The 18,363-nt window shown below is 38.7% G+C and overlaps 1 protein-coding gene across 1 annotated transcript in view; it reads left to right on the top strand.

Annotated features, from left to right (window-relative positions):
- LOC133651233 (testis-expressed protein 264 homolog) overlaps positions 1–18,363 on the top strand; it is a 157,314-nt gene that overhangs the window by 112,756 nt on the left and 26,195 nt on the right. Inside the window, exon 3 of the mRNA XM_062049275.1 lies at positions 17,349–17,505. Coding sequence (XP_061905259.1) covers positions 17,349–17,505 — 157 coding nt within the window. The remainder of the gene's footprint in view (positions 1–17,348; positions 17,506–18,363) is intronic.

The raw sequence follows: 18,363 nt of genomic DNA, 5'->3' as shown, positions 1-18,363 counted from the left end.
TGATTGATTGAGACTTTTATTAGTAGGTTGCACAGTGAAGTACATATTCCGTACAATTGACCACTAAATGGTAACACCCGAATAAGTTTTTCAACTTGTTTAAGTCGGGGTCCACTTAAATTGATTCATGATACAGATATATACTATCATATATACTATCATCATAATACAGTCATCACACAAGATAATCCCATTTAATTATTTACATTATTTACAATCAGGGGTGTGGGGGTGTGGGGGGGGGTAGGATATGGACAGCAAGTAGTGGACATAGTGAGAGAGTGAGAGCGAGAGAGATCAGAAGGCATAAGAAAATGTATCTGCATTTGATTGTTTACATTTGATTATAAGCAATCCGGGGAGGGTGTTAGTTTAGGGTTGTAGCTGCTTGGAGGTGAACTTTTATTGCGATTTTGAAGGAGGATAGAGATGCCCTTTCTTTTATACCTGTTGGGAGCGCATTCCACATTGATGTGGCATAGAAAGAGAATGAGTTAAGACCTTTGTTAGTTCGGAATCTGGGTTTAACGTGGTTAGTGGTGCTCCCCCTGGTGTTGTGGTTATGGCGGTCATTTACGTTAAGGAAGTAGTTTGACATGTACTTCGGTATCAGGGAGGCTTAGCGGATTTTATAGACTAGGCTCAGTGAAAGTTGTTTAACTCTGTCCTCCACCTTGAGCCAGCCCACTTTAGAGAAGTGGGTAGGAGTGAGGTGGGATCTGGGGTGGAGGTCTAGAAGTAACCTGACTAGCTTGTTCTGAGATGTTTGTGTGTAGGTTCACGTTCTGTGTAGATTATGGTTTATTTGCACCTTGAATGGTAAAGGTTGTTTGCATTGCGACATAGAAATACAGTAGATGCTGTGCTTTGGAAACTGTAAAATATAAGCATATACTACCAGTAATAACATCGACCACAAGATGATGTCATGTTTACAATGACCATACAGTAATGTTATTCAAATCTAACTCTGGGCATCCCGCCGACCAGACTTCAAATTTAGGCCATGTCCACACGAACACAGATACTTAGTAAACGCATACTTACCTCTGCGTTTAGGCCTCTTGTCCACACACAGATGCATACTTTTGTCTTTAAAAACACAGACATTTGCAAACGCTGGCCAAATTGTAGGGATCCAAAACTCTCCGCTTGTACACGGCACAAACGGAGACTTGTGATGACGTCATGGTCATTTCCAAGCTCAACAACACTGCCTTGCTGCCTTTAAACACACCATAAGAGGAATTACTGTGTGTTTGAACGTAAACATGCCGCTATTTTCACTTTACATTGATTAAAAAGACACATCAAAATGGGCTTTGTGACACTGCCGCCGGCGCTAATGACAGTCAGCTGTTTTGGATACGATCACTGCAGAACTCCCTGATGGGACAACTTTGACCATACTTGTCAACCCTCCCGATTTTCCCGGGAGACTCACGTATTTCAGTGCCCCTCCCGAAAATCTCCCGGGGCAACCATTCTCCCGAATTGGGGGCGTGCCTTAAAGGCAATGCCTTTAGCGTCCTCTCTCACCCGAAACCTTCACCCCTTAACAGCAGCATGCTGTCGAGGCGTCCGCTTTTCCTCCATATAGACAGCGTGCCGGCCCAGTCACATAATAATGTAGCGTTGGAGGGGTTTAACAATGGTCTTTACTCAAAGATGTCAAGAAATGCTGACACGTTGTATGATCTTTTAACTGGTTTAATGATAACGTTAATTTCAAGCACACACACACACACAAGTGAATGTAACGCATACTTGGTCAACAACCATACAGGTCACACTGACGCTGGCCGTATTGACAACTTTAACACTGTTACTAATATGCGCCACACTGTCAACCCACACCAAACAAGAATGACAAACACATTTCGGGAGAACATCCGCACCGTAACACAACAGAAACACAACAGCAAAAATACCCAGAACCCTTTGCAGCACTAACTCTTCCGGGACGCTACAATAACATCCACGGCTTTTGGAGCTCAGTGCAAAACTGCACACACAACAAGAAGGAGACGAAGCAGAAGAACGAAGAAGAGACATGGTGACGAAGAAATACGCTTGCAAGTTCCAAAATGATTGGAAAAAAATAATTTAATTTCATCCAGGACATATAATAATTTAATTTCACCCCCACCCCCCCACTACCACGCCCCCAACACCCCCCGCCCTCCACCCATCTCCCGAATTCGGAGGTCTCAAGCTTGGCAAGTATGACTTTGACAAGCAAGACTTTTTGCTCTGTGTCATAAGAAAGGTGCAACATTATCTTTTGTTTTTAGTCCTTATTTATCGACAAACCATGAAGTTAACTTACGTGTCTTGCTTTCATTTTTGTAGCAGTCGTCGGGCGCGACCTTGCACGCGCGTAAAAAGCGACCAAGCAACAAAAAAAAACACAATGTAGCGTCCTTCTTGTACTGTGTACTGATGTTAAAGACAATATACTCTTCATTGCACATGTTATATATCACTATATCCATGATTAAATGCTTTATGATTCCACGAGAGTTGTGCAGCGGCACACGCACGTCCGTGTGCTTTATATAGGCACTTAAACATGCAAAATGGTTTCCTTGGCTCCTTAGTGTGTGCTGATTTTAGAAGTAATGTACACTTCACTGCACATGTAATACATCACCATGTTGCTGAACACGTTATAATTCTATCAGTGTTGGGTTTCAGCCGCACAGGCGTGCATGCGCGCCTTAATAATGTTCCCAGGGCTCTGTGTACGTGCAGGCTGGTTTTAAAGATAATGTACATGTCATTGTATGTCTAAAGTTTATCAAAATAAACATAATAGGAGGTGTAATGCCACCAAGTCAGCTATTGCTGCTTTTTTCAGGCTTCTGATTGGACAAAATGTGCACGACAGCAGGTGTATGCGTTTGTGTGTAGACATAGACACTTTTGAAACTACACTTGTGTGGATAGAGATTGTTTTGAAACTCTCCGTGTTCGTGTGGCCTTAACTTGGGAAATTCCAGACAGACAACGATGGAGGGCCACACCTGGTTCGTGCGCTTTAATTTAGAGACCCCTTTTCAAGACTTTCAGACCAAAGCTACCATTTTTCTATTTTTACATTAATACCATCCTTTTCCTTTTATTCATTTACAAAGCCATCAGGTTTTTTTTTTCCATCTCAAAAGAACAATAATACGAAAGTGTTATCTGCTAATGCACTTTCTGCCTGCTCTTTATACTGCAAATGTCTTTTAGATGGGATTCATTGTGACTATATCTATACCGAAGTGGACCAATGACTAGAGAACATGACACAACTTGACATTATGGTGAACTTCACACAGCAGCTTTGATCACTTCATATATGTTTTCATTTCAACGCATATTGCAATACAGGTCTTAAAAGTAAATGATTGGCGTCTTTGCAGAAGGCGAAGAAAGGTTGATTGGTGTCCATTTTTAAAGAAAAGTCTACTGTTCAACTGCTGCTACTCTTCTATATCTGTTGTGTGAGTCCCTGACCTTCCATTATTCAGAATAAAAGAAATAAAAATGCACTTTCTGCATGACCAACTCTGAATGCATTGTTTGACATACGACAATGTAAGACAGCGTGTCTGTCAATCAGTAGGTAAGCATATACTGTAAGTATGCATTATGCAAGCTCTAAGGAGGACGTGCATACACATTATGCTTCTGAGAGCCTGCAAAAGCAACTGATAATTGAAATCACCAAAATGGAGGTAGATCCAGACAGCACAGTTCGACATGTCACTTTTGTCAGAACTGGGCTAAGAGACAGATGGCAAAAGAAGAAGATGCAATGGAGTTTGAAAAGAAGTAAGATGTCTCCTGTAAAGTATATACTCTGTGTGCGTGTGTGCGTGTGCGCGCATGGAAGTCTTCAATAACCCGCTGTCACCACTTTTACTATATTCAAAGTGGAGTACCAGCCAGAGGCCTGCAGAGACACACTTATGCTCCCAGGGTCTGTCACAAAGGCTGTATAACAATCTTGATGGTTGGAAGCAGAGGAGAGATAGGAATTCACAAGGCGTACGTAATTATTGATGGCGCCAAACGCTCGTGCCTTTAAGGTACTGAAGCTCAAGATGGAGATGAATCCAGGCGTACCATGAAGAATGCAAGTAAGCAGGAATCACATGTTGGACTGAATATTTTCACGTTTTCTCCCAGCAAATCAAAGTAAAGGTGTCATTTGAATGAAATGCAAACTGAAAAAGGCAAAGCACTTTGAAAGTTTTGCAAAATGTTAATGAAAAATATGCGTCGGAAATCAAAACAAAGGTCCACAACCCTAACTAGTACGGCACATTTCTGAAGCTTTTTTTATTTTGCCTAATATTCACAATTCCTTTATTTATTTAAAAAAAATTTTTTATTTTTTTAATGAATTTATTAATCAATCAACAAAACAATACACAACAATACCACAACAATGCAATACAATTCCAAAACCAAACCCGTCCCAGCAACACTAAGAACTACAATAAACAGAGCAATTGAGAGCAATTTAGGACACATACCCATGACACGGAATAATCCAAATGTAGTGAAACAAAAATGAACATTATCAACAACAACATCAACATTAATAACAATTTCAAAATAGCAGTGATTAAAAATTAAAAATCCCTCATGGATATTATAATTAAAAACATGAATACAAAAGTAATACAAATTAGAAATGAACAACAATGTCACAGTGGCTTACACTTGCATCACATCTCATAAGCTTTACAACACATTGTGTCCAATATTTTCCACAAAGATATAATGAGTCATATTTTGGTTCATTTAATAGTTGAAACACATTTAAATAATGGATCCCATATTCCAATATATGACTCATTATTATCTAAACTAAATGCAGTTTTTTCTACCGATATCATCTCCATAGCTTGTGTGTACCAGTCAGTATGAGTTGGACTATCAACATCTATCCATTTTTTTAACATTACCCTTTTTGTTATTATGCATATTGAAAGAAAAGCATTTTTACTCTTTGATGACATGTTACTAAATTGATGTAGATCCCCAAGAATACAAGTTTGTAGTGTCATTGGGATGTTTATATTAAGGAATGTGATTGCTTCTTTTGTTGTTCTCAATCATAACTCTTTTATTCTCTGACATTCCCACAATAAATGAACAAGAGTTGCCTCGGCTGCCCGACACTTCATACATAACTTGCTATCTACTACACCAATTTTAAACAGCTGAGAAGATTGCTTTATGAGACAAGAACACATATGTCATTCTCGTTTTGTGTATTCTAAATTGTAAAATACGGCTTGCACTTAACGGCTAACAATATAGCTAATGGGATTCATCTATTCCGCCCATAAAGCCCTCTAAAAATCCATCTAAAAAGTTAAAGTTAAAGTCCCAACAATAGTCACACACACACTAGGTGAGGTGAAATGATCCTCTGCATTTGACCCATCTCCATGTTCACCCCCTGGGAGGTGAGGGGAGCAGTGAGCAACAGCGGTGGCCACGCTCGAGAATCATTTTGGTGATATAACCCCCAATTCCAACCCTTGATGCTGAGTGCCAAGCAGGGAGGCAAAGGGTCCCATGTTTTTAGTCTTTGGTATGACCCGGCCGGGGTTTGAACTCACGACCTTCCAGTCTCAGGGCAGACACTCTAACCACAAGGCCACTGAGCAGGTCAAAAAGCACCAATAATACTCCATTTACACGTTGTGACCTGCTTATCAACAAAGTCATCATCATCATCAATCTTTATTGCAGACCTTAAGATCCATTAAACATATACAAACACAATACAAAACATTAAAAACAAAACAATAAAACATAATGCCCAAATGTCAGATTCTGACATACAAACATGTGTACCAATGGTTCCACAGTCCAGATGAGTACCTAACAGAACTGCGGCCAGGGTTCATTATCACAGTGATTATGTCATTTTCAGACTCCGATGCCCTACACATAAACTTATACATGAGGTTGCGTAGCAACGCTGAGAAAGTGGCCACCCCAACACTAACAAACATCTGGCTTGCACTGGAGCTTCTTGGAATTCCCAGGAGCAGCCTCATACAAATATTATAAGCAACCTGCAGCTTATAATGAGCAGTATTAGAGCTAAAAACATTGTTATTGTAAGTGGTAACACCGAGGAACTACTTTTTTAGTAACGCGGCACCTTGATCCTAACCAGCTTATGCAGCTCTTTAAACTACAACTAAAAAATATATGTCCTGAGCCTATTCTCGTGCAAAATTAGTAGAACTTTGTACAATGTAGAAGGTGTAATATGTTTTCACGAGGTAATTTGATTTGTTTATGAAATGACAGTAAAAGTGATTAAAATATGGGACACACAAACACTAACCTCCTGCGTGATAAATCTGATAATAAATCTTGTGTTCAACTTTATTTTGCATATTTTTTACCACAATAAGCAGGAAAAAAAAAAATACAGCCATACATCCATCCATTTGCTACCGCTTGTCCCTTTCGGGGTCACGGGGGGTGCTGGAGCCTATCTCAGCTACATTCGGGCGGAAGGCGGGGTACACCCCGGACAAGTCGCATTTGTTTTAATAAGAAAAAAGTACATAAAAATTTAACAATATTATATATTGTTGTCATGTTTCAATTTAAAAATTATTCCCTATCAAAAATAACCATAATTATAAATGAAAATAATACAAAAACAATAACCACCAATACGAACTGTCAGGTTTAAACACTGATGACATCTATTAAACAAGACAAGAAGCAAGGAATTAACCAGAGACAGAATTAAATTTGGCTCAATTGAGGAGCGACGTCTGTGCTGTACTCTTGTACAGTCTCCCAGCACGCTCTGACGAAAGATTGTACGCCTCCTCTTTTATTTGGACTTTCCCTGATTACATGGCAACAGCTGTTTCTAAGGGACGGGGGTCGTAAACAGCCATCGCCTTTGATTGCAAAACAGTTCAAAGAAAAAGCTGGTTCAAAGAAAAGGTCGTAAAAGAGTTCAAAGAAGAGGTCGTAAAACAGTTCAAAGAAGAGGTCCCTGGAACTTGGGCAGATCCTGCTTTCTCTCTGCTTTGTAGTTCTCGGGTCAAAACTAAATCTTTCTGTGGATTACAATACATGAAAGAAACAGAACACCTTCATGTTGCTTCCCATCCTACACTGGAGTTTTACAAGCCCTCTTCTTGGTAGTTTTCAAAGACAGCTTTTGTCTGCTCGCCGGGAACTCATTGAAACACAAAGTTTTGTGATAACTTAGATACAATTATTCTGACACAAACTAATTATTGTAGGGGTTCCCAATTTATATTGGACAGATAATTGTTGGTCTAATATTTGGAAGTATGATGTCATACTGATAAATCCAATAAGATAAAAACATAGCACAGATAAGAAATAATTATACTCTCTTGAGGCGAGATTACCCGTATTTAGCTGTAAGTGGGTTAGGGTGAGCGAATCAAGTGCTTCCTTTCTCCTAATCGTAATGTAAGCCTGTCATAAACCTTCCCCTGAGCTCAGTGTCAACAAACATGGCGTCGATTGTGTGGCACTTCTTCACTGTTTCAGAGGAAGACCTTTCATGTGTTGTTTGCACCAAATGTTCTGCAAACTTTGTGAGGTGGGGGGAAAAAAAGCACCAAGCTTCAATACATTAAACCTTATCAGCCACCTAAGATGCCAGCATCGCTATGACGGTGTTTTGAAATCCTACGAAGACACTTGCTCAAAAAAAGACCAAAAGATGCAAAGAAAGTTGTGCTAAAACTCAACTTCAGTATTTAAGATATAGAATATAATAGATACGATTTAAATGTAATGTAGGTAAGTTATTGGTTTTAAGAAGTGGTGGGTAAATGGCGCTTCAGTGAGTGTGTGGCACACTCACTAGCTTGAATGACACTGCACTGATAATGTGTTGGTGTTTCTGAAATACTGGATTAAAAACTTCACTACATTTGACCTAAAAAAAAATTTTTTGAACAAATATAATGGGTTTTAGTTTAGACAAATCTGTGAAGAACAGAATATGAAACATACAACACTCGTCTAAGAGTTAAATAGGAAAATAACATTTACTTTATTTGGTGATATAAGCTCAAAATGATCCTACATTTCGGAATGTTTTTTTTTTTTCCTTGTTCCATTTAGTCCACGGTTCTCGCCCGGGAAAGAGTGGAGTGCATACTTGCCAACCCTCCCGAATTTTCTGGGAGACTCCCGAATTTCAGTGCCTCTCCCGAAAATCTCCCGGGACAACCATTCTCCCGAATTTCTCCTGATTCCCAGCCGGACTTAAGGCACGCCCCCTCCAGGTCCCTGCGGACCTGAGTGAGGACAGCCTCTCGTCAAGTCCGCTCTTTACTTCATACTTCAGAACCGACTCCCACACTTGCCGTCAGGGTGCGCAATACAACGAAAACCGTTGGCCAACCAAAAAGTAACTTTTTGGTTGGCCAACGGTTTACGTTGTATTGTGCACCCTGACGGAAACCGTTGGCCAACCAAAAAGTAACTTTTTGGTTGGCCAACGGTTTACGTTGTATTGTGCACCCTGACGGAAACCGTTGGCCAACCAAAAAGTAACTTTTTGGTTGGCCAACAGTTTACGTTGTATTGCGCACCCTGACGGCAAGTGTGGGAGTCGGTTTTGAAGTATGAAGTAAAGAGACGTAACTTCGTCACCTCGCCTGGTTATTGACTCCAACCCAGAATATTACACTTACGCTCCTTCAGAGACTGTGCTACTGGCTGCAAAGCATTGCACTTTCAAATACAACAATGAGTAGAGGAGTGTTATGTGTGTAGATGTGTAAATAAATGAACACTGAAATTCAAGTATTTATTTTATTTATATGTATATATATATATATATATATATATATATATATATATATATATATATATAATACATATTTATATGTAGCTACAATTCACTGAAAGTCAAGTATTTATTTTATTTATATATATATATATATATATATATATATATATATATATATATATATATATATATATATATATATATATATATATATATAAGAAATACTTACTATAATACTAGCTATAAATATACTTCTCCCCCTTAACCCCGCCCCCATATGGGTTTTCCTTAAAGTGACACAGGTTTCAGGGGACACAATAACACTACATGTGTTTCAGTATCGTCTCACACATCACTCGTTAACGGTATCTTTCTTGAAAAAGCAGAAAGTTATCTGCATCAGCCCGAATGCAGCTGGTGTAGGCTTCCGCCCCCCACCACCCCGAGAGGGACGAGCGGTGCAAGAATGGATGGAAGGAGTATTGGCTTGGAAAAAAACCGACACATTTTGTACATCACAAAATTATAGGAAAACTCTGTGTATTGTAGCTGGAATGGGGTAGCTAATAGTACTTGTGTGGTATTGCAAAGTAAAGTACTTCAAAATGTACTTTCTACTGGAATAGATCACACTTGCTGCTCGTTGCCTTGGAGCTGCAAGCTCCCAGATACCCAGCCAGAGGTGTGGAAGTAACATCTGTGGTGCATGAGAAGAATAATTAAAGAATGCTGCCAATGAAAGGTTAATGAGAAGTTGAGCGCCGTCTCCATGAGTGAGGCCAACGAGGAAATAATTGACACTTTATATTATACTATACATACAGTATTTAAGGCTGTCAAGTGATTTTTTTTTTTTTAAATCAGATTAATCACACCTATTATTATTTGCTTGCATAAATAAAAATTTGCTTAAGAAAATACCAACCGCAATATTTGGATACAAATGCCATATGGTAGTCAGAATGTCATTCAGGAAAACATTTTAAATGTTTTACTGAAATGCAAGTCATCGATTTGCTCAAAACTTGGTGACAGAAAGTATAGTAAGAACTAAGTTAGAGAAGTTAAATGCTAAATTAGACAAAACAGCGTCTTGGCTGGCATCATCCTGTTTAACCCTAAACACTAAAAAGACAAACTCTGTCTGCTTCTCCATAAACAAACTACCTCAAACAAACCTTCTGATTATTCAAATTAACGAGGAGCTCATTGAACAAGTACCTGAAGTAAAATATTTGGGCATAATCATAGACCAGTGGTTCTAAACCTGGGTTCGATCGAACCCTAGGGGTTCGGTGAGTCGGGCTCAGGGGTTCGGCGGAGGTCAAAACATACCCGACTCATCGTTTAAATACATCTTCTCCCTATCGGCGTATTACGGATATGGCGATAGCAGAAGTCACACTGATTTGCAGGTGTGTAATTTGTTGTGAGTTTATATACTGTGTTGGTTTTGTTGTTTGAACAAAGTGATGTTCATGCACGGTTCATTTTATGCACCAGTAAAAAAACATGGTAACACTTTAGTTTGGGGAACATATTCACCATTAATTAGTTGCTTATTAACATGCAAATTAGTAACATATTGGCTCTTAACTAGTCATTATTAAGTACTTATTAATCAATCAATCAATCAATGTTTATTTATATAGCCCTAAATCATAAAAGTCTCAAAGGGCTGCACAAGCCACAACGACATCCTCGGCACAGAGCCCACACAAGGGACGTCGATGTGAATGACTATGAGAAACCTTGGGGAGGATCGCATATGTGGGTAACCCCCCCTCTAAGTACAGTTTTAGTGGATCCACATAACAGTGAGAGTCCAGTCCATAGTGGGTCCAGCAGAAGACCATCCCGAGCGGAGACAGGTCAGTAGCGCAGTTACGTCCCCAACCGATGCACAGGCGAGCGGTCCACCCCGGGTCTCAATTCTGGACAGCCAGCACCTCATCCATGGTCACCGGAACCGGAATAACCCAGCAAGGGGGCAGAGGAGAAAAGAAAACGGCAGATCAACTGGTCTAAAAAAGGGGGGTCTATTTACAGGCTAGAGTATACAAATGAGTTTTAAAATGGGACTTAAATGCTTCTACTGAGGTAGCATCTCTAACTGTTACCGGGAGGGCATTCCATAGTACTGGAGCCCGAACAGAAAATGCTCTATAGCCCGCAGACTTTTTTTGGGCTCTGGGAATCACTAATAAGCCGGAGTTCTTTGAACGCAGATTTCTTGTCGGGACATATGGTACAATACAATCAGCAAGATAGGATGGAGCTAGATCATGTAGTATTTTATACATAAGTAGTAAAACCTTAAAGTCACATCTTAAGTGCACAGGAAGCCAGTGCAGGTGAGCCAGTATAGGCGTAATATGATCAAACTTTCTTGTTCTTGTCAAAAGTCTAGCAGCCGCATTTTGTACCAACTGTAATCTTTTAATGCTAGACATAGGGAGGCCCGATAATAATACATTACAGTAATCGAGACGAGACGTAACGAACGCATGATTAATGATGTCAGCGTCGCTAGTGGACAAAATGGAACGAATTTTTGCGATACTACGGAGATGAAAGAAGGCCGTTTTAGTAACACTCTTAATGTGTGACTCAAACGAGAGAGTTGGGTCGAAAATAATACCCAGATTCTTTACCGAGTCGCCTTGTGTAATTGTTTGGTTGTCAAATGTTAAGGCCTATTAATTAATTATTAATGCCTTATTCGGCATGGCCTTATTATAACCCTAACCCTCTAACCCTGGCCCTAACCCTCTAACCCTAACCAAATAACTCTAAATTAAGTCTTTGTTACTTGGAATATGTTCCTATAGTGTCCAAAAAACTCTAAATTAAGACTTTGTTACTTAGAATATGTTCCCCATACTAAAGTGTTACCAAAAACAAAACATTGTCTTGAATTTGGAAAAAAAAATATATATATATTTCACTAAAGAAGGGTTCGGTGAATGCGCATATGAAACTGGTGGGGTTCGGTACCTCCAACAAGGTTAAGAACCACTGTCCTAGACTATAAGCTGAATTTTAAAAGTCACATTAAGAAAATGTGTAAAACCCTGAAGGCAAACTTAGGCTGTGTTAAGATGATAAGAAACTGCTTAACTCTCAGCTGTGCTTTTACTTTTATGAATTCAATGATTCTTTCACACGTCTCTTATGGCTTAACTACATGGTCCCAGGCACACCAGTCATCAATCAAGACCATTGAGTGTCTTTATAACCGCGCCTTGAAAGTCCTGGACAAGAAGAGTATACGATATTATCATTGCCAAATTCTAACCAAATACAATATTTTAAGTTTTACCAATTTCATTTTGTTACACACAGTCAAACTGGTTTTTAAATGCTTAAATAACTCTGCTCCCCAATTGCTCTGCAAGGCAATTACAAGACTGCAAAGTGGTACCAGATCTACCACCCTGGCAACGTCAAAGGGCAACTGTTGCGTTCTATTCCATAGAACATCTCTTGCCCAGACTGCCTTTTCAATAAAGGACCACAACTATGGAACTCTCTACCTGACACTTTGAAAAGAATACCTGCACTTGTCACTTTCAAAAAACAAACAAAATTGTGGCTAGTTGAGCAACAATCGTGTTCCCATGTTTAGTTTTTACAAATTTTTACTAATTGGTTCTTATCTAGTTTGCACTTTGTCTGTGTTATTACTATTATTATTGTTATTGGCTTTTATCTAGTTTGCACTTTGTCTGTATTATTACTATTATCGACTCCTCTTTGCCTATCTCCTCTTTTTATGTTCCTATTTTAATGATGTAATGATAATAATAGAAAAGCGTGATATAAAATCTAATCCATTATTATTATTATTATTATGTTAGATCTGTGTTGTTGTTGTTGTTGTTGGGGACCAGTGTTGTAAATTAACTACAAACACTATGATGCATACATTGGATGACTGTTTCAGATATCTATGTTTCTATATATGTCCCTATTTCAAATAAACCAGAAAAAAAGTGCACATTTTGGAAGTCTCTGCAATAATATAGCAAACTAGGTACAGATGTACAGTATACTAATAGATAATGTGAAAAAGAGATCCATAAACAACTTTACATAGTGCACCATTTGCTTTTACTTTTACTCTTCCTTAGTTGTTGTTGTTTAAACAAATATAAGCCAATTTGCTCTTTGTTGAACCGGAGGTGACATGTCACGCTATTATTGTGAAGCCAGAAGTGTGTGTGTGTTTTTGATTCATTGATTGATTGATTGAGAATTTAATCCATGTAATCTTTTAAAAAGGCAAATGGATGGCACAAAAAGCCAAAATGCTTGTTTCCATTGTGTGTGTATGTGTGTGTGTGTGTGTGTGTGTGTGTGTGTGTGTGTGTGTGTGTGTGTGTGTGTGTGTGTGTGTGTGTGTGTTCTGGCAATGCTTACTTAATGGGGACATCGCTCTGTTTACACAGTCACCTTTAGTGGACCTCTGACGGTATGGGGACAAAAAAACAGGTCCCCTAAAGGGAAAACTTTTTAATGATTCTGAGGATCATGTCATATTTAATTTGAACTTTTTTTTTTTTTTTTAAATGGTCCTCAGTAGTCACTTACAAATTTGTGTGAATTATGCAAAATTATTTAAATTTAGTCCCCATGAACCATATCAACTCTTTTCCCCCAGGGTCCCCAGTAAGAATGATCATCACATTACTTCATCAATCCAGAGATTTAAAGATGTGTATGAGCTAACTGGGCAGTGGCCAATTTACCAAAACATTTTTATGCCTCCACAACCTGTAGAAAGGGTGGTCCCCACAAGTGATACCGTATTTTTCGGACTATAAGTCGCTCCGGAGTATACGTCCCACCGGCCAAAAATGCACAATAAAGAAGGAAAAAAACATATATACGTCGCACTGGAGTATAAGTTGCATTTTTGGGGGAAATTTATTTGATAAAATCCAACACCAAGAATAGACATTTGAAAGGCAATTTAAAATAAATAAAGATTAGTGAACAACAGGCTGAATAAGTGTACGTTATATGACGCACAAATAACCAACTGAGAACGTGCCTGGTATGTTAACGCAACACATCATGGTAAGAGTCATTCAAATAACTATAACATATAGAACATGCTATACGTTTACCAAACAATCTGTCACTCCCGATCGCTAAATCCGATGAAATCTTCCTCCCCGGTGTCGCCTCTGGTATGTCCTTTCTTTCTGCTGCTCGATTGCCGTTCTCTGCTGCATATTTCACTACATCCAGCTTGTAATCTGCAGTATATGATTTCCTTTTCGGTGCCATTTTAGTTCAGCCCTTCTCAGTTTTTATAAGTTACCGCCAATGTTGATGTGATCCATTTTAATAGCTACGGCAGTAGCGTATAGCATATAGTAGTTAGCATCTCATGACCCACAATGCACTTCTGCCATGACCCTCCCCCGCCAAATTCTTATTGGTTGACGTGTGAGTGACGATTGCTGACGTGTGTATGACGATTGCTGCCATTTGCTTCGTCTCTTACGCGAATGAGATAAATAATATTATTTGATATTTTACGGTAATGTGTTAATAATTTCACACATAAGTTGCTCCGGAGTATATGTCGCACCCACGGCCAAACTATGAAAATAGTTTTATATAGTTTCGATTTATAATCTGAAAAATACGGTAATCTAAAACTTGGTCCCCATTCCAAATGATAACCAGTATGTGTGTGTGTGTGTGTGTGTGTGTGTGTGTGTGTGTGTGTGTGAGAGAGAGAAGGTGCCTTGACGAGAAGCCAGTGTGTTGACGAGAGACCTGACAGTTGTCAATAAAGAACGTGCATCTCCATTCCCTCGTTGTGGTCCGTCTAATTATAAACCCTGGGTGATACAAACACGCTTATTTACCTTAACAGATGACAGCGCTGATCTCTTTTTTGTACAAACTACCTCTAGATTCTACAACGTCAGTTGACGACATGACGACATCTTGCAGCACTTGGTCCTCACAGATGTTAATGTCTTATGTGTGGTGTCTGCCCATTTCAAAAAGGCATTGTTACATTTTTCTGTGACAAAGGCAGTGAAAACATAGGTTGTTGTCCTCTGTTTGCTGTCCATGTACCATCCTCACGATCATGTTTTGCTTTAAGATGCTATTTTAAAGTGGATGTGTGCTGACAATAAGAAAGTTTGTTGATGCAGTACTAACCAATTGCCTTAGTTTAATCTTAAATTCTGTCTGAGTTTTTTTTAAAGGGCTCAGAGCGCATCACCTAAATATCATCACACTGGCATGTAACCTACATTTCGTTGGACCTGTACCTTTACATGCACAATGACAAATAAAGATCATTCATTCATTCATTCATAACGTGATCACTGCCTGTGCAATGTGTGCCGTCAAAACAAGCACTGTGATTGATCTTCATTTATGGTAATGCGATATGTTTTTTTTAATTAATCACATATGTTAACCTTGACAGCCCTAATTATTTTATATTATATTATATTATTGACACGTCGACTGTTGTTTGAACACTCACACTTTCGTTGGTGAAAAACAAGAATGAAAATATGTGGAAATAACAACAAAATTATGCTTCATTCACTAACCGTGTTACATAATACACAATGTTGGTCATTGAAAACATTCAAAGCTTACATTTTTATTAGAGATGTCCAATAATGGCTTTTTTGCCGATATCCGATGTTCCGATATTGTCCTACTCTTAACTACCGATTCCAATATCAACCGATACCGATATATACAGTCGTGGAATTAACACATTATTATGCATCATTTTGTTGTGATGCCCCGCTGAATGCATTAAACAATGTAACAAGGTTTTCCAAAATAAGAGAACAACTTCAACTCAAGTTATGGAAAAGAGTCCCAACATGGCACTGCCATATTTATTATTGAAGTCACAAAGTGCATTAATTTTTTTTAACATGCCTCAAAACAGCAGCTTGGAATTTGCACATACATTACATAGAAACTAGTAATTAATGAAAATGAGTAAAATTAGCTGTTAAAGGTTAGTACTATTAGTGGACCAGCAGCACGCACAATCATGTGTGTTTACGGACTGTATCCCTTGCAGATTGTATTGATATACAGTATATTGATATATATTGTAGGAACCAGAATATTAATAACAGAAAGAAACAACTCTTTTGTGTGAATGAGTGTAAATGGGGGAGGGAGGTTTTTTGGGTTGGTGCACTAATTGTAAGTGTATCTTGTGTTTTTTATGTTGATTTAATAAAAAGAATTAAAAAAACCCAAAAAGAAACGATCCCGATAATTCCCAATATTACATTTTAAAGCATTTATCGGCAGGCTGATATTATCAGACATCTCTAACTTTTATAGAATCAAAAATATTGAAATGTAATAATTTGGTACGTTTGCAAACAGCCAAAATGATGTAAAAAGCAAACCTGCTACCCAAGAATGTACAACAATTCTTCACAACAAAAGAAGAGAAATACAAGCTTTGTATGCACGTACAACACTTAAAACCTTTAGTATATCAGTATGTATAATTTAATTATGGAATGGATTAATCAATGTAAGAGATCCAGTTTAAGAAATTGTTCAAGCTGAAAGTGTTTACAAAGTACAATGAATAAGAATCCTGACAAACATCTTTAACCTTATTGATAAGGAGATATATCAATAAGGTATCACACATTCATCTCATTATGTGAATCACAACATACGAACAATTTAATCATGAGAACTTAGATTTTTTTGTTTGTTTATTTGTGTGTTTGTGTTACAAATTGAGGACAGGAAGTGAACTAATGTGTTAAAATATGCCATGAAACGGAAAAGGGGTATAATTAAATCAACTCTGCATCTACTCCTTTTCTGACATGTTGTAATGTCATATTGTAACTGTAAATGTAGGAGGGGGATGGCGTGGAACTTTTGTGAGAGTGGTCGTGCCAGCAATCTGAGGGTTCCTGGTTCGATCCCCAGCTTCGACCAACCTAGTTACGTCTGTTGTGTCCTTGAGCAAAACACTTCACCCTTGCTCCTGATGGATCATGGTTAGGGCCTTGCATGGTAGCTCCCGCCATCAGTGTGTGAATGTGTGTGTGAATGTGGGAATAGTGTCAAAGCGCTTTGAGTACCTTGAAGGTAGAAAAGCGCTATACGAGTATAACCCATTTACCATATGCATGTTCCAACTAAACTAATACCATAAGCATAACTTTTGGATGAAAGCCCGTATCGGCCTCTTCCAAGCCCCAAAAGAAGCAAAAGACTGGGATTATCATTTGTTTTGGTTTTCATGTTTTGCCTCTATTACTGTGTCCATAAAATACTTGCAAATTATGTAGATAAGATTGCCACAGAAACACTGCAGTCTGGTGGAAAACACTGCTAACAAAACAAATGCACCAGAGTTCATTTTAACCGAGCAAAACCTGACAAATGTGAACTAACCTTTAGAACAGCTTAAAGTGTGTTGGTGATAATAACAAATACTAATATCTGTGGTTTTAAAAAAAGACTTTTCACCCTGTGACAGGAAAGGAAACTGTGTGCTCATCCGTTCCTGGAGATCTACAGGGAAGGTTTGATCCACTTCATGGCTCCTTTGGCTCGCCAAGGAGACTTTTATGTTCCGGAAGTCCGTTTGGTGAAAAAGGAGCAGGAAGAGTTTGACAGCGACACGGACGTCTCAGGTATGTTCACTTGTTTTTAGACCGGCTAACGCATTGTCTTTTAAAGCATAAACACTTCATTGTTTATACAATATGATTGTCAATGATATCATGTATTAATTCATAACTACAGTCGCGATCAAAAGTTTACATACACTTGTAAAGAACATAATGTCATGGCTGTCTTGAGTTTCCAATAATTTCGACAACTCTTAATTTTTTGTGATGAAATTGATGATATTAGGTTGTCCTGAAGAATATGGAGGTAATCCTCCTTTTTCATTGTCCCATTTACTCTCTGTAAAGCACCAGTTCCAATGGCAGCAAAACAGGCCCAGAGCATAATACTACCACCACCATGCTTGATGGTAGGTATGGTGTTCCTGGGATTAAAGGCCTCACCTTTTATCCTCCAAACATATTGCTGGGTATTTTGGCCAAACAGCAAAATTTTTGTTTCAACTGACCACAGAACTTTCCTCCAGAAGGTCTTATATGTGTCCATGTGATGTCAAATGAAACAAAAATTTAACAGTTTGGCCACAATACAATATATGTTTGGAGGAGAAAAGGTGAGGCCTGTAATACCAGGAACACCATTCCTACCGTCAAGCATGGTGGTGGTAGTATTATGCTCTGGGCCTGTTTTGCTGCCAATGGGACTGGTGCTTTACAGAGAGTAAATGGGACAATGAAAAAGGAGGATTACCTCCAAATTCTTCAGGACATCCTAAAATCTTTAGCCCGGAGGTTGGGTCTTGGGCGCAGTTGGGTGTTCCAACAGGACAATGACCCCAAACACACATCAAAAGTGGTAAAAGAATGGCTAAATCAGGCTAGAATTAAAGTTTTAGAACGGCCTTCCCAAAGTCCTGACTT

The sequence above is a fragment of the Entelurus aequoreus genome, linkage group LG01 (assembly GCF_033978785.1).
Source record: "Entelurus aequoreus isolate RoL-2023_Sb linkage group LG01, RoL_Eaeq_v1.1, whole genome shotgun sequence".
In the NCBI taxonomy this organism is placed as follows: Eukaryota; Metazoa; Chordata; class Actinopteri; order Syngnathiformes; family Syngnathidae; genus Entelurus; species Entelurus aequoreus.
Note: the sequence above shows the minus strand (reverse complement) of the source record. Positions and strands in the feature narration are given on the sequence as shown.